Source organism: Filicampus tigris, chromosome 18 (assembly GCF_054856515.1).
Source record: "Filicampus tigris isolate MCC_2025a chromosome 18, RoL_Ftig_1.0, whole genome shotgun sequence".
In the NCBI taxonomy this organism is placed as follows: domain Eukaryota; kingdom Metazoa; phylum Chordata; class Actinopteri; order Syngnathiformes; family Syngnathidae; genus Filicampus; species Filicampus tigris.
The window spans coordinates 6465480-6488520 of record NC_141234.1 but is presented as its reverse complement, the minus strand read 5'-3'; the positions used below and the strand labels follow the sequence as shown (position 1 = coordinate 6488520).

General features: G+C 38.7%; 2 protein-coding genes across 3 annotated transcripts in view; one reads left to right on the top strand and one right to left on the bottom strand.

Moving 5' to 3' along the window:
• Positions 1–23041, bottom strand: part of LOC147132208 (uncharacterized) — a 40310-nt gene that overhangs the window by 16270 nt on the left and 999 nt on the right. For both annotated transcript variants that reach the window (XM_086014896.1, XM_086014897.1), the window contains exons 2-8: positions 22368–22466; positions 20985–21101; positions 20112–20210; positions 18571–18687; positions 17697–17795; positions 16155–16271; positions 15282–15380 (exon numbers count right to left, since the gene is read on the bottom strand). In XM_086014896.1, the coding sequence (XP_085871022.1) occupies positions 15282–15380; positions 16155–16271; positions 17697–17795; positions 18571–18687; positions 20112–20210; positions 20985–21101; positions 22368–22466 (747 nt within the window). The remainder of the gene's footprint in view (positions 1–15281; positions 15381–16154; positions 16272–17696; positions 17796–18570; positions 18688–20111; positions 20211–20984; positions 21102–22367; positions 22467–23041) is intronic.
• Positions 7520–23041, top strand: part of st3gal1 (ST3 beta-galactoside alpha-2,3-sialyltransferase 1) — a 43430-nt gene continuing 27908 nt past the window's right edge. The window contains exon 1 of the mRNA XM_086014895.1: positions 7520–7658. The gene's annotated coding sequence lies outside the window, so the exon portion shown is untranslated. The remainder of the gene's footprint in view (positions 7659–23041) is intronic.

Sequence of the window (23041 nt, the reverse complement as noted above, 5' to 3'; positions counted from 1 at the left end):
TTTGTTTCAGATGTACTGTAATTATTTTCTGTATAAAAATTAATTTGGTGTTCAAAAAAAACATTTTTCAAACTTGAGTCTTGAAAAAGAGGGGGTCGTCTTATAATCAGGGCCGTCTTATATTCGGGCCGATACGGTATCTAATTTTTCAACATAGATAGGTGCGGCTTATATAAAGGTGCGGCTTATTGGCCGGAAATACGATATATGCTTTTATCTGAATTTGCCAGTCGGTTGCAAACTTAAATGCGCATCGTCACCCAATAGTTGGACATTAGCTAGGGGAATTGCAGTTGAGGCTAAGAACACATTGAGCTTACTTATTTTGCCACATGAAAAAAAAAATCTTTCATAAGATAATAAAAATGACATTTCTTTAGGTACATCTTAAATATCGCAATAATATCGATTAGAGATACACCGATATGTTTTTTTTTTCAGGGCTGATAGAGATACCAATTATTATTAGTCAAGGAGTCAGATAACTGATATTTGGAGCCGATATTAATTTACAGTAAAAAGAAAAATATTGGCATCAAAATAAAAATATTAAAATTTAAAACTCTTAACTTTGTTGAAGCATCACATTGAACAATTTTTCAGAGTTGCATAATGTTGATTTTTTTTTAATCATTGATATTATTACCATATATTTTTGACAATATACCATATATCTATGTTATAACATTTTTAAAAGTTCAGGGAGCACCCAGGGTAGTCAACATGTCTAAAAAGTTGCATGAAAACAATAGCTCCATATAGTTTTCTACAGTAAATTAAGTCCTCCAGTTTTTGATTACAAATAAGTTTTAAATTGACTCTACATACTTTTTACATTCACTTGGGGCCATATTTGTAATATGCATTAACCAGCGCTGTTGTCTTCGCTAAGTTTTCTTTCTTTGGTATTTCTCAGTATGGACACATTGCTATTTGGCGTTTTACAAATAAAACTGCAGACATAATAGGTTGAAGGTTGTCTTACTTATGTGCTGGTTACAATAGAATGAGTGACTCACCCCACTATATGCGTTATCGCGGCAACCTGCTATGTCTTCTCTCAAGGACAATACTCATAGCAATTTTTTTTTTCTTACTTTGAAACTTATTTCATGCCAACTCGTCATCTTCGCACGGCGCTAATAAACAGCAGGACCAGTTCTCCAATGCCGCCGCGCTGCAAATGCCAGCTGCTAGCCACGCAGTGATTCCGCCGAGAACTACAGCACAGAAATCAAGTGAAGGCAGACACTCAGTTTCATCCTCAAGACCTAATTAGATGAGCAGCCGGCTTGATGTTTTCAGTCAGAACATAGCACATGGAAAAGTCCCAATCCCAAAAAATCAAGACGAGTCTTAGCACCATTCCTTGGAGATTCCTGGTTTATCCTCACAACGTCTCCAACTACATTTACTGACAGTGAGCACTTTGGATTACACCCCAGTCCGGCTCTCAACCCTGTCTAATAAATCTGCATGTCTTACAAACACATACACACCCTCATAGAAATTGGCCCTGCAAGCCTAATATAATTGGACAAAGATTTGAAATAATGGCATCCCGAAGAGGAGAAGCTACTTTCCTGCTGGCTGCAGCCAATTGATCATGTACCGTGCACAACACCGACGGGGTCTCTGCGTCTCGCGTGGACCCGCTGCCACACGGGAGCCGCAACACTCAATCGTACATGTCTCACACTGCGTCATATTCATGGCCCCGGGACATAAAAACGACAGCCCTCCAATAGCTTCAAGTGCCAACTTTGATTTATGGGTGCACATCTTCACTATTTGGCTGACGGAGAGTAAAAGTTTCGTGCGACTTATTGATGTGCTGTTGTGGGGCTATGACAACATCCTGATTCCACCCTGGCATAAATCTCAGTTTCCAGGAATTAGTACAGTAGAATGGTACCTTGACACAAGACGCCGGTGCACTTTCAGACGTTTACTGAATGAGACAAAGAGTAAAACAAAATAAGAACATTTGCAAGCAGCTGCAGGAAGCCAAAATTCACATACAGAGTCCTTCCATATAATGGACTAACTAGCTATTCTTAACCCATATTGGGTTATTTTTAAGACAGCAGTAATTGCATTTTATAAAACCAGTTCATTTCTTTACATTCTCTGTCTCATTCTCACAATGTTTTTACACAATACAGTGCTTATTTTTCTTTATTAGAAACCTGTTTTTAAAAATGTGGACAGTCTTTGGAGTCTGTAACAGATTAATACCACTGGCATCCTAATGTTAGGAGGTACTGACTGTCGGGTATGGTACTGAAAGGGCGGAGCTCGCTGCAATACAGTCCATTGATTGATTGGATCAACTCAGTGTGACTAGACTGGCAGAAAAAGAGCGTAACCTTGCCTATTAAAAGATTATAATAGATTACAATGGCGAGATTCAAAGTAGTTTGTTTGACTTATACAGTGAACACTCGCCATTTTCGCAGTTAGGGATCAAGTTCTCATACGGATAATGAAGTAGCGAGTAGGAAGTAACCGATGCTCTCGCAATGTCGTGTGTGTCAAGCTCCTCCTTCCTTGTGTTCACCAGCTCTTCAATGTGCCTTCCTCACCTGTTTCATTATCCTAGACTACCTCATGCATTTAACCTCGTGTTTCATTCTGGGTCATCGCCAGTCCATAGGACCTTGTCGTCATGTTCCACCAGTCCTTGTTCTCGCTTGTACTCACTCATAGTAAGCTTTGCCCCTGTTTGATTATTGACCTTGTCTCTTTGCCTCACATTTTGGATCCAGTTGCCTTTGCTGGCTGCCAACCCGTGTACCGAACCCAGTGTGTCGATTAAACTGTGTTTTTTGGAACTGTCTTTTGCCTCTGAGTTTTGCATTTGTGTTCTACCCTACATCCTGTTCAGGATACCTAAAAATGTTTCAAATTGCCTATAATAATAGTTTAAACCATTAAAATACCCCCAACAAAAAGTATTAATCATCTATTATTAGGGATGTCACGATATGATATGACGATCAGAACCTCACGATTCCGATAATTATCCCGATATCGTGGAGAGGTTGGCGATATATAAAAAGCTTACGATATTGTTAAAAAAAAGCTCATATGAAAAACAAAGCACAATATTCTGTTTCTGTACATAATAACAGCATTCACAAAGACTGGCTTTGCCAGTCATGCATCAAATTAAACTGGACTAATAATCTAACCATCAGAGGGTGCTGTAACTGCACAAATGGAAAACAACTTGGGCTTTTAAACATATTTGCTGCTATTAATATCGTGACATGATGACGATGATACATCGTGGCAATTTTAATATTGCGATATCACGATATTGCTGATATTGTGACATCCCTACCTATTATTTTTTTTCTTTTTTTTTAACTCATTGTACAACAATACCCATTGGGACTTTTCTCTGCATCATTTTAATTGGTTGACCAACCTTCCTTTTATGGCATCAACCCCTCAAGGAAGGGCTCCCTGTCAAACCTCTACTGGAATCCTGTTTTTTTACATTCTACATGAATCACAACATAATAAACAATGATGTGATGTGAGTAAATTCACCCCAAACAATTTTTTGTGTATGTTTTTAGATGGGAGTGAGGAAACGTATGATGCTGTCATCTTATGTCATCCTTAGAAAGTTGGTTTTGTGCAAACAACCAAAAACAAGGTGCTCCACAGTTTGTTTTCATGTCTTTCATGAGAATTATGATTATTATGATCCCATTGTCTTCAGTCATCCTCAGTGAAGCAGGAAGGAGTGAGGTTCATTCAGCTCAATCTTGGCGGATATCTGCTACTTATTATTCCGCTCATTTTGCGTGGTAGCATCATCCGTTTTCAACAATTTTAGTTTGAATGCAAATGTCAAGTTTACAGGAGGACCATTTCTTAAATATCATGTATTTTCTAGAAATGACTTTCGCCATGCTTGTAATTGACTAAAATGGCCTTTGGATTTTTTGGACTTTCCTTTTATGTGGTTCGGGATTTTCTTAGTTGTCATTTTCCATTCCTCGAGGGCTAATTAATGGATAAGAAGCTAACTGGGTGCCATGAAGGTCAAAGTCAAAAGGTAGAAAAGCAGAAGGTCTCACCCGAATGACAAGTCTATTGTGTCCATAAAGATAAAATGATGTATTGTATTGCTTGAAAATGTGTGCAACATCACTATTTGTTTGTAGATAACAGCATCTGAACCCCAGCGTGCATCTCAATCTCACACTCATCACTGCACTCAGTGCAGCGCCAGTGCTTTATGTTTACTTCTTTCAGTGAAATGATGGTTTTCCATCTGTTACCAAGACAAAGTAGATTGAAAGCACATTTGAGGCTAAAGTTCAGCCTAAGATATTGGCTTTCGTATAACATACGCTTCCAAGGACCCACGTATATGCACAGCCTTCATCCAGTTTGAGTCCAGGTAGGTCACACAATGTTCTGGCACCCATTCCAACTACCCAATGTATCAGACGTTGTGAAATATTCATGCAAGCGAGGACACTCTGGTTGTCATTGTTCGAGAAAAGAGTACGAGTAATGTATAATAAAAATATAGTCCCTGGGTAAAAACTGCTGCAAAACTCATGTGAAGGTGAGAATTCCAGCAAGGGCCTGAAATGAGCAAAATCCATCTTCCATTCATTGCTAATTGAACATCAGCGGGTGAGCATTTGCGGGGGCGAATAGTTCGTATTGATCAGCCAGGTCAGCAGAAAGTGCACGAATCTCATCGCATGCCTTTATTTTGTAATTTAGTCATTACAAGCCGACATTAAAATTTCATGACCTTTGGACAAAGGCATGCTAACAAACCAGTCGGGACTGGCAGGCCATGAATCAACCAGTTGATCAGAATTTCAAAAGCGTCTTTTTTTGGGGGGGGTGGGGGGGGGATAGTAACCTTCAGCGTCGGTTTTCCATACAAATGTGGTTTGACTGGCACTTTGCTAAACTTCCTCAAAGCGCTTTGAGATTTCTCCAAAAAGATGAATGATGTGGAGTTTAGTTGGAGCGACGTGGCGCACATAAATAATTTGCCTTTTATCTTATTTAAACAGAAGGAATGATTTCTGATGTAACTGAGGTTAAATCAACCAAATCTTTGTGAATCTATCCGAAGCTCCATTGATTTTGGTTGTGCTGCAAGTGCATCCAAAAAGTATTCACATCACTCCATTTTTGCAACATATTGGTATGTTACATCCTCATTCCAAAATTAATTGAATTCATATTTTTCCCCACAAAATTTGACACACGACACCTTATAATGACAATGTGAACAGTTTTTTATATTTAAAATACAACTCTGTCAAAGATTATATGACATCTGAGAAAAGCTGTTTTAAAGTGAAACAAATATTAATGAGAAAAAGCATTGTAAAAACAGTCAAATATTCTGCCTATAATTCTTATCTCTGTTGTTGTAAGTTTTAAATTGCGAATTTTGGCATTCCGCTCCTGAAAAATTGAACAGTGCGACACACAAAAAGGCATTTTAGCTTCATCCGGATATTTCAACCGAAAACTAAATATCCCCAACATTTTGTGAGTGCATTTTAAAACGTGACAAAAATGCCCGGCAGACATTAATGGTCATAAGTCAAGTGGAGCTTCCCGTGTCATTCATCATTTGGTCTGCTGCTCCTTGCTGAAGCCTTAAAATGGCTGTCACAATACCTGATGGCGGCCATCTAATCGACTGAGACCATTCAGAGCAGATGCGTGCACATTACCCGCACGCCCGCACACACGCAGTCGTGCAGCGGACCTTATGCTCAGCTGGCCTGTCAAGTAACCATCACGAGCGGCGCTCACCCATCTGTTGAGTGGAAGATTGAATGCAAATGTCGCCGAACGACAGCAACGCACAGGGGGGCTTATCTTTTGTGTAAACAAGCACTTGCTCCCAGGCATGCTGCTGACAAATCAAAGTTGTATTGAAATAAGATACAATCTCAACTTGTTCTAAAGCAAACACTCTCTATTTTTGTAATGCAACTTCTCTGCTTTAAAAATGCTCTGTGGATTGGGATTGACTGCATTTGTTTGTTTGCCGTGACAACATTCTCTGCCTCCTTCGTCTGCTATTAAAGAGTGTTTTTCTTTGTCTTTTTTAATATCCACTACACAAAAATGATTTATATATGATCCATTATTCTGCACCATTTAACTTTATTATATTTTATTCTCCTCACTTTTTTTAAATGCTTCTACTTCTACATCACTCACCTATTCTCACCATTCCAACCTCGACGCATTCCAAAAATTCATTCAGTAACTTTTTGGGCTATTATTTTTCATCAACATATTGCACATTTTATCACCAATACCATTCCACTTCATTCCATATCATTCAATAGAGTACTATTTCACTTCATTCCATATATTTCAGCATCATTCCATGTCATTCAATGTCATCAATATATTGCACATTTTTCATCAGTATCATTGCAATTCATTCAATATCATTTGATATCCTTCCATATCTTTCCACATCTTCCCATTCCACATGATTCGTTTTTTTTGTTGTTTTTTTTCATTCAGCATTCACATGCAATTCCACCAGAAATTGCAATTTCTAGTTTTATATTGCACTTGTCCTCATTAGTCACCTTAGTCATAAGTCACCTGTGAACAGGATTCTATCCCAAATGACTTTGGGCAATATATGTCATCTCTTGCCAAAAAAGATTTTGAAGTTCCGTAGACACTTTTTAACCTTTTAAGGTGTGGCAAAAGGGCTGTACCTAACAAATTGACCTTGACCGCCTTGCTGCTCCATTGCTTGTCACTCAAACTCAAGAAATGTCTTCTACTGTGTAACTCCTGCATTGTTGTGTTTTCAGGCTGCTTTCAGTCCTATTACAAAATGTTTCTCCGTTGCTGACAAGACCTGCATTCTCAGCCTTTGTTTTTTTTGGTTGTTATTTTTAGCATGTTCTTCCGACCAATGCAGTCAATGCCCGCATGTTTTCCGTGGTTGTGAAGTGAAAAACCTGAGCTAACCCAAGCTCAGTCCTGTGTTAAGTAGAAAAGTGGTGTATTTTAGCTAGCAGGATGACACAAAAACTACAAGTATGCAGACAATTTCTATTAGGAAAATGACCTTGTTCCGTCGGCAAGGGAGCTAATGTAAGATTCAATAGTTGAGCTCTGTTTCTTCTTTCCGGAGCTTTGGTTTGGTTTATTCAGGACTTAAGAGTTTTTGTTGTATAATTGTGTCTGCTGTGTCCTACAGCTGATGTCATTTACATATGTGTGTGTTTATGGTTGCATTAAAAATGACTTTTTCTTGCACTAACAAGATTCACTCGATATGTGCGAGAGGATGCTGAGGGGCGTGTGAGCCTCATGCCCCTCTCAACGCCAGAAGGCGACACTTCCACCTCCTCCTCCTCCCCATCGTCATCCTCCAGAACGCGTGGACATGTTGTTGGTGTCAGAAGGACCAACCTGCTCTTTGTGCGCAGCCAGCGAGCAAGGAGAAAAGGAAGGGAGGAGGGAGGGAGGGAGGGAGCCGGTGTGCAGCGTGCTTTTCTCCTCGAACTCCAAGCTGCAGTGCTTCTCTCAGCATGCTTCTGCTCGCTTCGGATCCGCGAGGTGCCGCGCTGGAATAACGGGACCACACATGCCGGAAGCCCCCGCGGCTCCATGTAAAAGTGAGTACATTTGCACGTATGATCTTGACGTCAGGGTATGTGGGTTTGTTTAAAAAAAAAAAAAAGTGCTAAAGCTTGCAACTTTTCTCGATGCAACACTTACAGACTACGCGTGTGTTAAAAGCATTCCATTGCTGGAAAAGTCGTCTCTATGACGAACACCTGGGCTTTAGATTTAATATTTTTATGGCTGTTGGTTTATGCACTGCTCCAACAGCCTCCTCCCCTGCCCCCTCCCAAAAAACTGCATGTGTTCCAGCAACTGTTGCATGCTTTACAGTATTATTTTTTTATCATAAATTGCTTTTTGCGTACACGGAATTTTCACGCTTATCTTGAAATGTTGTGGCATGTCATTATTATATCAGATAAGAAAGAACAAATGCAAATTTGTAGGTACCTACTTACTTTTTGTAGTACTGTTACTATATTTTTGCATCTGCACTATACGAAGAAAACATGAATCTACAAATTGTGTAAGTTTAAATAATGTCGAAAAAAAAGCTACATTTGGAGTTGCAGTACATGGTTTATGGAATTTTATTTTCGGTATATCGCACTTTTGTTATTTGGATGAAAATAAACAGAAAATTTGGACTCCAACGGGACTTATTTGCGATGCAAAGTGTGACTTTTTCCTCTCTGCCTCATGTCTAGTAGCATGCCGAAGTCCAGGTGGGTGAGTGTTGACATTCCATGCCTGCATTGTGTAGCAGATGTCACCTCATTTCACTAATGAAGGTGTTCATAGAATGCTGTGCCATTTCCCAAAAGTGCCCCCCCATCAGCACCACCCTCCTCCAAATCCACCTCACTGTTATAAATAATAAGCAAGCCGGAATACATTAGCTATGACCTTGGGAGACCGCAATGCTGCCTTTCAAAGGGGTGGGGGGCGGGGGGCACGTGGCGATATGGGGGGGTACCCGGTCCCAATTATTAACACGGGAAGCAATTATAAGTTGAAGCTGCCAAAAGAGAGCTATTTTGGACCTTGTCACTCATCCTCGGTGCTGATTAGCTATCATTTGAGGTGGGGAAGGTGGGTAGGGGGGGTGTCTTTTCTCAGCTTTAGATTCTGAGGGCAATGAGATGGATGAAAGTCAGATGAGAGTGCACCTTTCCGCCATCATCAAAGTTTGGGAAAGTTTCTCAGATGATTCAGCTTTTTATTTGCTTCACTGCCGTGTGGGCGGGACTATCATTTCAAATTATTCTTCCCTCTGGTATTCATCTCCTGACTAAAGGGTCCCAACAGTTCAACTAGATACTGGACTTTTTTTTGTTTTGTTTTTAAAGCACAGGCTTTCTGAGCAAGGTGAAGTACTGAGAGTGTAAGAGCTGGGAGTGTTCGCACTCCCCCAGGTGGTGATCTTACATGCGAGTCTTCCAAGGCCGCGCTTGCAGAAAATGTGCTTATTTGAAAAATGTATGCTATTCGGTTAATCTTAATCGTATTTTCTTAACTCAATTTTTACCGTTTCGCGGTCTTGTCCTATGTATGTTTGTGTGTTAGCAACAGAGCAGTGGTACCTTAGCTCACGATTTTAATTTGTTCTGTGTCCAAGCTTTTAAAATTTTAAATCTTCAAAAAATCTTTAAATCTTAATAACTATTTAGAGTGTGAGATGAGTAACCTTCTCCAACGTTCAACATTTTGGCATGTTTGTCCCTCATAATTGATTAAAAAAAATAAAATAAAAGTGCCCCCCATTCTTTATCTTCTACTCAAAAGCTGTGCTGATCTCAAATCCAAAGCATTGCACTGCCGGCATCTTAAGGGACGTGTTCGCCATTACAGTTATTTACAAGCTTGATATTTACAGACCAGCAGCTCCACAATACTTCATTTCAATAGACATCAATGCTGGTTGGATTTCACTTGTATTTCTGATGAATTAGAAAGGAGCCTTATAGCTAAAAAAGCAAACAGATGAACAAAAAGTGGAATTTATTTACAGTTCTGCCTTGGTGGAGGCTTTCCAAAGAGCCAGGAATACATCTAACTGACCAGAATGGTTGTTACCGTCGGCAGTTAGAGTGCCACCTGTTGCTTTGGCACAACCTCGGCAGTCTATGAATGTTCATTTGGAAAGAGATGTTTTTTCTTTAACAGGAAGTTGGAGAAGTGTGTTATTTTTTTGTCTGTAAGGACACAATATTGGAAATAGCCATTGAGGAGGGATTCATTTCTGTCCCTTGGGGCTAATTATTGGACTCCAAGGTGACTGTTTGTAGCTTTTCCAGAGCCCCAAAAAAGTGCCGTTATGTTCCTAGGTTGTTGCGTGTCAAGGTTTGGCCAGCGTCACTTTTAGGCCACCAGGGAACTGCGCAGAATAGATTGCCTTCACAGCTCTGTTGTATTTTTCCTCCACTGTATTCTCCCCGGCTTTGCTGATTCGCCCTCTGTTTCCACTTAACTGTACTGGCTGTTATCCAGATGACACCTCAGCAACATTTTTTTCCTTCCTTTTTTTTTTTTTAATGCATGAGCATGGGGCTTATATGCTATTGGACACATGCGGAGCATACGCCAGAACCTATTTGGACAACACACGCGCCGTTCACCCGGATTCCTCGTAAATGGTTCCCAGACGATGATTTAAAGGTGGCGCTCTAACAGCCGTCCTGCAGATAGAAGTGCACTTAGGAGCCTCTACAATTTGGCTTTGTGCTGATGTTAAATGTGCAGTGGCAGATAGCTTTAGATGGACACTTTAAGCAGACCGTGATGGCTGAGCTAGCTACCACCTTGGCAGTTAATATCTGTGATTGTAGTTTACAGTGACAAAAACTGCACTGGATCATATTTGGAGTTTTTTCTCATATTTTGATAACCTTATTTAGCTACACGCTGAGCAAAATACAGTGAGGTATGGATACAGTTTATGTAACATGGTTGTGTACAGACTATATGCATTGAGTTGGTGCTTTATGATTGCAACGTTTAAGTGCTTTGTACAAATTCCTTTTAGGGGTAGAGAGGCGTTGACTATTTGTCAATTTTTCATTTACAAAATCGTATCTGTGTCCTTCCCCAAGCAAATCCAGGAGTTTTGTATCTTTCTTTGTTGTCATCATTTCCTCCATCATTTTGTTGTGACATCAACAAAAAAATTCAAAAGGATCTCTTTATTCTTATATCTCTAGCATATAATTCTATGCTTTGAGCATCAACTCCCCCTGACTCCCTTCTACAATTTGCAAGGTGTCACTCTTCAAGACCGCTTGACAGACTTCCTCTGTGCTGTGTTGTTTGAAGGACAAAACTAATGGTCAGGCCTTGCGGCTCCACTGTAGGCAGCCCCCGCCTGGTCGCCGCGATAATTGGCGGGCAAAGCTGAAAAGCACCTGGCCAAGCCTTTTAGCCGTGTCCAGGCGCTCCCAGCAACAAAAAAATAAGCGGTACAAAAAAAGCGCATCAAAGTGTGCCCTAAGTTGGCCAAACGGGACAAAGTAAAAAGAGTCTTTGAACAACAACTTAGAATTGGAATCCCGTGTGGACAAACAGACTGAGAAAAATAAGGAGCCAGGCTGTTAATACAGTGCAGTCCTACACTACTACAACCGCAATAATAAACATTACATAGAACACATTAATATTTCAGGCATCTTTTACGAAATACGGTATATTGGTTGTGAAAATTGTTCAGGTGTATGTAACGATGTGCTCAGTGAGTCTAAATCCACAAATGGGGCCAATCAAAATGTGCTCCGTAACCCTGACAACAGTCTTTTGTGGTATTACACCACACAGTCAAAAAGGCTTATTGTGTCTCGCTCCACCAGCAAGTTTACACTAATTTCCAAATGTGTCATGCCTTTGTTCCCTACTCATGATGTGAATTTGCAACAGACTTTGCAACCATGGCGTGTTGTAGCCTCAGGGCAGACCCTGCTGGTGTTGTGCAGCTGTGAGAGAAAATGAATGAAAACATATATAAAGGCGACGAGGAATAACGCTTCACGGCATTACACGGCCTAATCCTAATAAATGGCCCTATTGCTGTTGTAATTACTGACAAAATCATTAGTCCCTCTAATGCTTCGCCACTATCAGCGTTTAATAGCAGCTCATTAACATACTTTGAGAAAACAGCCTGTTTTGATGATGAAATGGAGTCCTCCTCGACTGGAAATGTAGAATAATTTCACTCAGGAGGTCATCTCCGGAATAATGAGCAGCAGAAATGTAAATATATCACTTTGCCTAACCACAAGGAGCACTTAAAACACCTGAGACAAGCTTGTTTGAGGCTGCAGATGCTTAAAAGAGATGAAAGCCTGGTGTGAAAATGGAGAGGTTAGTTTTCATGACATTGTCCTGCTCCTTCTCTTATGTGCGCCTGAGCCGCTTGGTGGCAGTCGGCTCTATTACACACTTATGAAAACACATACAGTATGTACCCATATACATGGTCTCAGTTCCTCAGTAAGCTGCAGTAATAGTAGTCGCTCTTCGCGGGGGCTAAAGAATATATGCCTGTGAGTATTGCTATATTTGTGTTCAAATTACAAAACTTCTACATTAATGCTATTTGTCAGCCCATTTACGGCTTTTCGCATATTATGTTAGAAATATGATAGCAGACAATTTTAAGTGGCAATAAACAGCCTCAAGCCACTTTTTGAAGAGTTGTGTACTATCTGTCGAGCTGCTACTCGTTGTGTGGTGGGTTCAAATGAGTTCACTGAGTTGAGTTCACTGCCATCATATAGTGCAAAAGTCATCTTGGAGAGTATTACTTGACCAAAAGTCAACTATCTATTTGCTCTTTGGGATGTTCAATAACACTTTTTTTTCAGTAGAAGTATTCCCTCTCTGAATACTCACCGCACCTCCAGTACAGTACTATTGATAACTGAAATTTCTTTGACACAATGAAAACAAATTGTGAACAAAGACCTTTCTTTCTGACGCGGATGATCATTTGCCGATGCGCTAATTGCCACACTCACTATAGTGGCATCTACTGCCGAAGCGGACCTACGCAATGTCAATATTTTTTGTCTCTGTGTCTGGTATCAGGAGCTTCTACAAGAACCTGATACCTTAAAATAAGGCAGGCATTAGTACTCTGCCATCCCTATTTGCTTAAGTTTCACCATGCTCCCTGAATTCTGAAGAATTTGACTACGTCAGGTTGGATACCATGTGCTGTACAACCAAATACTATCAATACTTCATTAAATTGGGTATGTGAATAAAAGGTTTAGTTAACCTGAACAGTGTTTGCTCTCGAGGAGATTCCCCGGTCAGAATGTAAATGGAATCCATAACGGCGCACATATGCCGTTCGGTTCCTGCGACGATTGTGAATAATTGCTGTCTTTGCTAATTCCGTAATCAGCAGTGCAAGTACATCAGGCTTTGGCTACAGCCCGCGCGCGTATCACACGTCCACAGGCGTGTTCTCATTTCCAGCTTTTTATTGCTTTCAGTGCTAAAATGAAAAAGCTATTAATCACACTGGATTTTTTTCTTTTTTAAACCCTTCTAGCTCCATGTCCATCTGGACATGTTCAAGAGCAGAGAAAAAAGGTACAAATTCTGTGGTCACACTCATCTGAAATGTTCTCATGCTAACTAAAGGAAGGCATGTTACAGTATATTAAATCTGTGTATTTCAGTATGATGTGGGAGTTCAGTTATGTGTGGGATCATTTCAGTAGTGTTAGCGAGACTGCTTCGGTAGTGAGTGTGAGAGTGTTTGCTGTTATATGGGTTACGGTTACAGTGGTCAATGTAAGTGAACAAATGTCAGTGTTGTGCGTGTGAAGAGCATTTTAGTAGTGTGTATGAAAGCATTTCAGTTGTAGTGTGAGAGTGTGCGTATCAGCACAAAAAAATAAAGTTTTCATTCATGTATAAATGAATTTCAGTAGTGTGTGTGAATGGAAAAAAATAACTGAAGAAAATGCGCCTGTGTGTGTTTCAAGTGGTAGTGTGTGAGCGCATTTTAGTAGTGAGGGAGCATTTCAGTAGTGTGTGTGAGTATGTTACAGAAGGTTGTGAATGAAAGCATGCAATCTGTGAGTAAGAGCATTTTAGTAGTGTGTGGGAGTGTTTCAGTAGTGGGCATGAGCGCATTTTAGTTGTGTGTATGAGAGCGGTTTGGTTGTTGGTGTGGGAGCGTTGCAGTCATGTATAAGAGCATAAATGTCTGAGAGAGCGTTTCAGGAGTGAATGAGAGTGAAAAAAATGCAGGTAGGAGTAATACAGTAGTTGATGTGAGTGAATAAAAGTTAGTAGTATGTGAGAGCATTTCAGTGGTGGGCATGAGCGGGTTTAAGTTTTGTGTGTCAGCAAAAAAAAAGTAGTGTGACAGAGCCTTTCAGTTGTGTGTCAGTGGGAAAATTTCAGTAGTAATTGACAGGATTTGAGTCATTTGTTCATTTGTATGAGAGCGTTTCAATTGCGTAGGTGTAAGAGATAATCTTGAAGTCTGTCGATGACAGCCCCTCACACAACATACTTTTTTGGGGGGCTGAGTGCACCCTGTTTGCATGCATTTAATTAAAAAGCTAAAAAAAATATGATGCCAATTTCCATTTTCACAGAACTGCGACCCAGAGATGCTTCTTTCTACATCACTTTTTGGGAGTTCATTTTCTTGCATAATTAACCGGATTGGCGGTTATTTTTAGGGTAAAGTGGCGTCGGCCTCACCGCCGCGACCGCACAGCCCAGAAACCTTGTGAATATGCAAATGAGGTGTTAACATTCTCAGAAGTGGGAAGAGACTCTGGCATCCTCAGCGTAGGCGCTTAGGTTAACAACTATGGATGAGAAGTCCTAATTTTACATGCATACATACATACATATATATATATATATATATATATATATATATATATATATATATATATATATACATATATATATATATATATATATATATATATATATATATACATATATGTATATACATATATATATATATACACATATACGTATACATATATACATATATATATATATATACATATACATATACACATATGTATATATATATATACACATATACGTATACATATATACATATATATATATATATATACATATACATATACATACATATATACATACATACATATACATACATATATATACATATATTTATACATATATATACATACATACATATATACATATGTATATATACATATACATACATATATACATATATACATACATACATATACATACATATATATATATACATATATTTATACATATATATATATACATACATACATATATACATATATACATACATACATATATACATATATACATATACATACATATACACATATATATACATATACATACATATATGTACATATATACATATACATACATATATACATACATATCTACATATATATACATATACATACATATATATACACATACATACACGCACACACACACGTATATATGTGTATATATACAGGTATATATATATATATATATATATATATATATATATACGTGTATATATGCACGTATATATACACGTGTATAAAATAGTGTCTATAAGTAAATATTTTGACAAGTACGTTGTGTCAAAGTGTAGTTCATTGAAAGTTGCATTCAGACAATTCAGGTCCTTTTACCTTGGTTGACATATTTGCTTGAGCGTTGTCATATCTCTGCTCACATGCATCATGGTGTTCTTTTAATTTTTGAAGGCGCCGCATCCTACGACTTTGAGCCTGCAAACACAAAATGTACATTTGGAGATTTGATCATGTAGTATTTTTATTCATTCATTGTCTTTTTGCCATTTCTGGAACATGCTCTACACTATCAATGTGTGCTACTGGTGGAGAAAAGGAGTGCTTAATTTATGAAACACAGTCTTTTTTACACTGAACTTCTTATCTAAATATTCCCATTAAATGTTTGGTGCTACGTAACTCTCTTCCCACACTTTCTTTATTCCATTGATTTAGCCAGATCTTAATTTCCTTACTTCTGCTTTCTCAATTCTGACATTTACTACTTAATTAAACTTTTCAGGGCTTGCTTTGTGTAATAACTCCTAAATGCGCAGGTATCCAAATAAATCTTAAAAGAGTTTACAGATTGTGAAAAACAGTTAATATTTCAGATATAAGTTTGTCTACTACTTTCTTTTCCATAATAAAAACAAAAAAAGCTGTGATGTGTATGTTAATATTGGACCAGCAGAGGTGTACAGGTAATTTATTATCATCATTTTTAATTGTAGTAGTAATATTTTACTTGATTACTGTCACATCTTCAAGTTTGTTTGTGCAGTTTTGGTAGTTGAAAAAAACTACATCATTGAATAATTGTGTTTTTTAACCATTCTACATCAAACAACAACAAATGTCTTCAACTTGTTTGTAACTGCTGTGAAATACAGATAGCATTTGCGACCATTTGAGTTGCAATCTTAAGCCCTGCATATCATGGTAGTACTTGTGTCAGTATATTACATTTTACAGATACAGTATACTTACGTCGATACTGTCTGTCCGTTTGAGCTCAGGGACACTTGCATCGCTACCAACATCATTTGAAGTGTGGTCAAGGATCACTGTGCTGTTGCTTTCACCGGAGCTCACTTTTTGAATTATCTGAAAAACAAGTGAAAACATATCACATCAACTATCAATGAAAGAACTTTCACATACAGTATCAACAGGTTTCTGTCTTCAGATATGTATCACACATGTAGGTGTCAAAAGTCTAAAGAAGATTTTACACTGCATCTGAAGTCGCAAGTATTAAAGGACGTAGACAACCAAAATGGTCCATTTTTCACTAACAAGTAACTTTATATATTTTGGGGATCAGGAAACTGAAATTATTTATCATTTTCTTTTTTATCTATTCGTTTTGGAGAAATTAGGAAATAAGAGACGACTTGAAAAATGCTGACTTTTAATGAGGAATATAGCCACCCCTCCGCTCTCTCCATGTTTCGGTCGGAGTCACTGAAGGGACCAATTACAAACTCTCCATTGGAAATGGCACCAAAACTCATGTGGACTTCCCTACCTATGACCACATCATCATATCAAAAGGATTAACTTCTCCGTGGCTGATTTATATGAGAATAAGGAAATGCGGAAGTGAGCAGAGCTACATAGATGTGTGCTGGGACGAGCGCACACTGCTTCTTTGCTGATCACGGCTAGGACGGGCAGGACATAAAGCACCAGTCAGGATATTGACAGAGAGACTGCACATTTATTTGGATGAGGATTGGCCCCAGTTTTTCAACCTACAACACGTCATCCAATTTGGAACGTAACAGCCTGAAGCTAGTTGTTGCTATTAGCTGTGCCGTTATCACACTGTTAGCAGGGGAGCGAGAGTGTATTTGGGGGGGGCTAAAGATCCATGCCCGCCTGGTGGCTACCTGCTGCTCGCTGCTAGCCGCCGTCTGCCTCATGAGAGTTGACATGACTTTAGCGTAGCTAAATGTCCGAAATATAACCACTTGGGGTTCGTGTGCTTGCTCTTGTCCGCTTCAGCCTGTGTTAGTGGAGAAGCGATCGCCACGGTATTTTTGATTTTATGGAAGTCAGCATCATACGAGATCACTTTTGGTGTCAATGAATCCAAACTATTGTGCAGAACATTTTTATACTTTATCAGGTTGAAGTGGACAAGAGTAGTAATGTGCATTTGCATTTTGGTGGCGCTCGCTCGCCGTTTTAGACAACAGAACAGACAAAGCAAGCAATATTACCACGCTTGCCTCTCTGCTGCGACGTAGACCGCTGAGACCGCCAAGCTCCAAAAGGGGGCGTGCCAATTTGTTGTAAATCTAATCACAAAAAAGCCCTTAAATCACAACAGTCTTTTTTTGAGAGGGGCGGGGGCATTTTAGTACTGATGACATTTTTACACGCAAACCTATTATATAAGTGCCAGTGTTAAGCTCATCCAAGTGTCCCTTTAAGATAGTCTCTATAAGTAAATATTTTGACAAGTACTTTGTGTCAAAGTGTAGTTCATTGAAAGTTGCATTCAGACAATTCAGGTCCTTTTACCTTGGTTGACATATTTGCTTGAGCGTTGTAATATCTCTGCTCACATGCATCATGGTGTTCTCTTAATTTTTGAAGGCGCCGCATCCTACGACTTTGAGCCTGCAAACACAAAATGTACATTTGGAGATTTGATCATGTAGTATTTTTATTCATTCATTGTCTTTTTGCCATTTCTGGAACATGCGCTACACTATCAATGTGTGCTACTGGTGGAGAAAAGGAGTGCTTAATTTATGAAACACAGTCTTTTTTACACTGAACTTCTTATCTAAATATTCCCATTAAATGTTTGATGCTACGTAACTCTCTTCCCACACTTTCTTTATTCCATTGATTTAGCCAGATCTTAATTTCCTTACTTCGGCTTTCTCAATTCTGACATTTACTACTAAATTAAACTTTTTCAGGGCTTGCTTTGTGTAATAACTCCTAAATGCGCAGGTATCCAAATACATCTTAAAAGAGTTTACAGATTGTGAAAAACAGTTAATATTTCAGATATAAGTTTGTCTACTACTTTCTTTTCCATAATAAAAACTAAAAAAGCTGTGATGTGTATGTTAATATTGGACCAGCAGAGGTGTACAGGTAATTTATTATCAACATTTTTAATTGTAGTAGTAATATTTTACTTGATAACTGTCACATCTTCAAGTTTGTTTGTGCAGTTTTGGTAGTTGAAAAAAACTACATCATTGAATAATTGTGTTTTTTAACCATTCTACATCAAACAACAACAAATGTCTTCAACTTGTTTGTAACTGCTGTGAAATACAGATAGCATTTGCGACCATTTGAGTTGCAATCTTAAGCCCTGCATATCATGGTAGTACTTGTGTCAGTATATTACATTTTACAGATACAGTATACTTACGTCGATACTGTCTGTCCGTTTGAGCTCAGGGACACTTGCATCGCTACCAACATCATTTGAAGTGTGGTCAAGGATCACTGTGCTGTTGCTTTCACCGGAGCTCACTTTTTGAATTATCTGAAAAACAAGTGAAAACATATCACATCAAATATCAATGAAAGAACTTTCACATACAGTATCAACAGGTTTCTGTCTTCAGATATGTATCACACATGTAGGTGTCAAAAGTCTAAAGAAGATTTTACACTGCATCTGAAGTCGCAAGTATTAAAGGACGTAGACAACCAAAATGTCCATTTTTCACTAACAAGTAACTTTATATATTTTGGGGATCAGGAAACTGAAATTAGTTATCATTTTCTTTGTTATCTATTCATTTTGGAGAAATTAGGAAATAAGAGACGACTTGAAAAATTCTGACTTTTAATGAGGAATATAGCCACCCCTCCGCTCTCTCCATGTTTCGGTCGGAGTCACTGAAGGGACCAATTACAAACTCTCCATTGGAAATGGCACCAAAACTCATGTGGACTTCCCTACCTATGACCACTTCAACATATCAAAAGGATTAACTTCTCCGTGGCTGATTTATATGAGAATAAGGAAATCCAGAAGTGAGCAGAGCTACATAGATATGTGCTGGGACGAGCGCACACTGCTTCTTTGCTGATCACGGCTAGGACGGGCAGGGCATAAAGCATCATTCAAGATATTGACAGAGAGACTGCACATTTATTTGGATGAGGATTGGCCCCAGTTTTTCAACCTACAACACGTCGTCCAATTTGGAACGTAACAGCCTGAAGCTAGTTGTTGCTATTAGCTGTGCCGTTATCACACTGTTAGCAGGGGAGCGAGGGTGTATTTGGGGGGGGCTAAAGATCCATGCCCGCCTGATGGCTACCTGCTGCCCGCTGCTAGCCGCCGTCTGCCTCCTGAGAGTTGACATGACTTTAGCGTAGCTAAATGTCCGAAATATAACCACTTGGGGTTCGTGTGCTTGCTCTTGTCCGCTTCAGCCTGTGTTAGTGGAGAAGCGATCGCCACGGTATTTTTGATTTTATGGAAGTCATCATCATATGAGATCACGTTTGGTGTCAATGAATCCAAACTATTGTGCAGAACATTTTTATACTTTATCAGGTTGAAGTGGACAAGAGTAGTAATGTGCATTTGCATTTTGGTGGTGATCGCTCGCCGTTTTAGACAACAGAACAGACAAAGCAAGCAATATTACCACGCTTGCCTCTCTGCTGCGACGTAGACCGCTGAGACCGCCAAGCTCCAAAAGGGGGCGTGCCAATTTGTTGTAAATCTAATCACAAAAAAGCCCTTAAATCACAACAGTCTTTTTTTGAGAGGGGTGGGGGCATTTTAGTACTGATGACATTTTTACACGCAATCCTATTATATAAGTGCCAATGTTAAGCTTAACCAAGTGTCCCTTTAAAATAGTGTCTATAAGTAAATATTTTGACAAGTGCTTTGAGTCAAAGTGTAGTTCATTGAAAGTTGTATTCAGACAATTCAGGTCCTTTTACCTTGGTTGACATATTTGCTTGAGCGTTGTCATATCTCTGCTCACATGCATCATGGTGTTCTTTTAATTTTTTAATGCGCCGCATGCTACTACTTTGAGCCTGCAAACACAAAATGTACATTTGGAGATTTGATCATGTAGTATTTTTATTCATTCATTGTCTTTTTGCCATTTCTGGAACATGCTCTACACTATCAATGTGTGCTACTGGTGGAGAAAAGGAGTGCTTAATTTATGAAACACAGTCTTTTTTACACTAAACTTCTTATCTAAATATTCCCATTAAATGTTTGATGCTACGTAACTCTCTTCCCACACTTTCTTTATTCCATTGATTTAGCCAGATCTTAATTTCCTTACTTCTGCTTTCTCAATTCTGACATTTACTACTTAATTAAACTTTTTCAGGGCTTGCTTTGTGTAATAACTCCTAAATACGCAGGTATCCAAATAAATCTTAAAAGAGTTTACAGATTGTGAAAAACAGTTAATATTTCAGATATAAGTTTGTCTACTACTTTCTTTTCCATAATAAAAACAAAAAAAGCTGTGATGTGTATGTTAATATTGGACCAGCAGAGGTGTACAGGTAATTTATTATCATCATTTTTAATTGTAGTAGTAATATTTTACTTGATTACTGTCACATCTTCAAGTTTGTTTGTGCAGTTTTGGTAATTGAAAAAAACTACATCATTGAATAATTGTGTTTTTTAACCATTCTACATCAAACAACAACAAATGTCTTCAACTTGTTTGTAACTGCTGTGAAATACAGATAGCATTTGCGACCATTTGAGTTGCAATCTTAAGCCCTGCATATCATGGTAGTACTTGTGTCAGTATATACATTTTACAGATACAGTATACTTACGTCGATACTGTCTGTCCGTTTGAGCTCAGGGACACTTGCATCGCTACCAGCATCATTTGAAGTGTGGTCAAGGATCACTGTGCTGTTGCTTTCACTGGAGCTCTCCTTATGAAGTATCTGAAAAACAAGTGAAAACATATCACATCAACTATTAATGAAAGAACTTTCACGTACAGTATCAACAGGTTTCTGTCTTCAGATATGTATCACACATGTAGGTGTCAAAAGTCTAAAGAAGATTTTACACTGCATCTGAAGTCGCAAGTATTAAAGGACATAGACAACCAAAATGGTCCATTTTTCACTAACAAGTAACTTTATATATTTTGGGGATCAGGAAATTGAAATTAGTTATCATTTTCTTTTTTATCTATTCATTTTGGAGAAATTAGGAAACAAGAGACGACTTGAAAAATGCTGACTTTTAATGAGGAATATAGCCACCCCTCCGCTCTCTCCATGTTTCGGTCGGAGTCACTGAAGGGACCAATTACAAACTCTCCATTGGAAATGGCACCAAAACTCATGTGGACTTCCCTACCTATGACCACTTCATCATATCAAAAGGATTAACTTCTCCGTGGCTGATTTATATGAGAAAAAGGAAATGCGGAAGTGAGTAGAGCTACATAGATGTGTGCTGGGACGAGCGCACACTACTTCTTTGCTGATCACGGCTAGGACGGGCAGGGCATAAAGCACCAGTCAGGATATTGACAGAGAGACTGCACATTTATTTGGATGAGGATTGGCCCCAGTTTTTCAACCTACAACACGTCGTCCAATTTGGAACGTAACAGCCTGAAGCTAGTTGTTGCTATTAGCTGTGCCGTTACCACACTGTTAGCCGGGGAGCGAGGGTGTATTTGGGCGGGCTAAAGATCCATGCCCGCCTGATGGCTACCTGCTGCCCGCTGCTAGCCGCCGTCTGCCTCCTGAGAGTTGACATGACTTTAGCGTAGCTAAATGTCCGAAATATAACCAGTTGGGGTTCGTGTGCTTGCTCTTGTCCGCTTCAGCTTGTGTCAGTGGAGAAGCGATCGCCACGGTATTTTTGATTTTATGGAAGTCATCATCATATGAGATCACGTTTGGTGTCAATGAATCCAAACTATTGTGCAAGCTCCAAAAAGGGGGCGTGCCAATTTGTTGTAAATATAATCACAAAAAAGCCCTTAAATCACAACAGTCTTTTTTTCAGAAGGGCGGGGGCATTTTAGTACTGATGACATTTTTACACGCAAACCTATTATATAAGTGCCAGTGTTAAGCTCATCCAAGTGTCCCTTTAAAATAGTCTCTATAAGTAAATATTTTGACAAGTACTTTGTGTCAAAGTGTAGTTCATTGAAAGTTGCATTCAGACAATTCAGGTCCTTTTACCTTGGTTGACATATTTGCTTGAGCGTTGTCATATCTCTGCTCACAGGCATCATGGTGTTCTTTTAATTTTTGAATGCGCCGCATCCTACGACTTTGAGCCTGCAAACACAAAATGTACATTTGGAGATTTGATCATGTAGTATTTTTATTCATTCATTGTCTTTTTGCCATTTCTGGAACATGCTCTACACTATCAATGTGTGCTACTGGTGGAGAAAAGGAGTGCTTAATTTATGAAACACATTCTTTTGTACACTGAACTTCTTATCTAAATATTCCCATTAAATGTTTGATGCTACACAACTCTCTTCCCACACTTTCTTTATTCCATTGATTTAGCCAGATCTTAATTTCCTTACTTCTGCTTTCTCAATTCTGACATTTACTACTTAATTAAACTTTTTCAGGGCTTGCTTTGTGTAATAACTCCTAAATGCGCAGGTATCCAAATAAATCTTAAAAGAGTTTACAGATTGTGAAAATCAGTTAATATTTCAGATATAAGTTTGTCTACTACTTTCTTTTCCATAATAAAAACTAAAAAAGCTGTGATGTGTATGTTAATATTGGACCAGCAGAGGTGTACAGGTAATTTATTATCATCATTTTTAATTGTAGTAGTAATATTTTACTTGATTACTGTCACATCTTCAAGTTTGTTTGTGCAGTTTTGG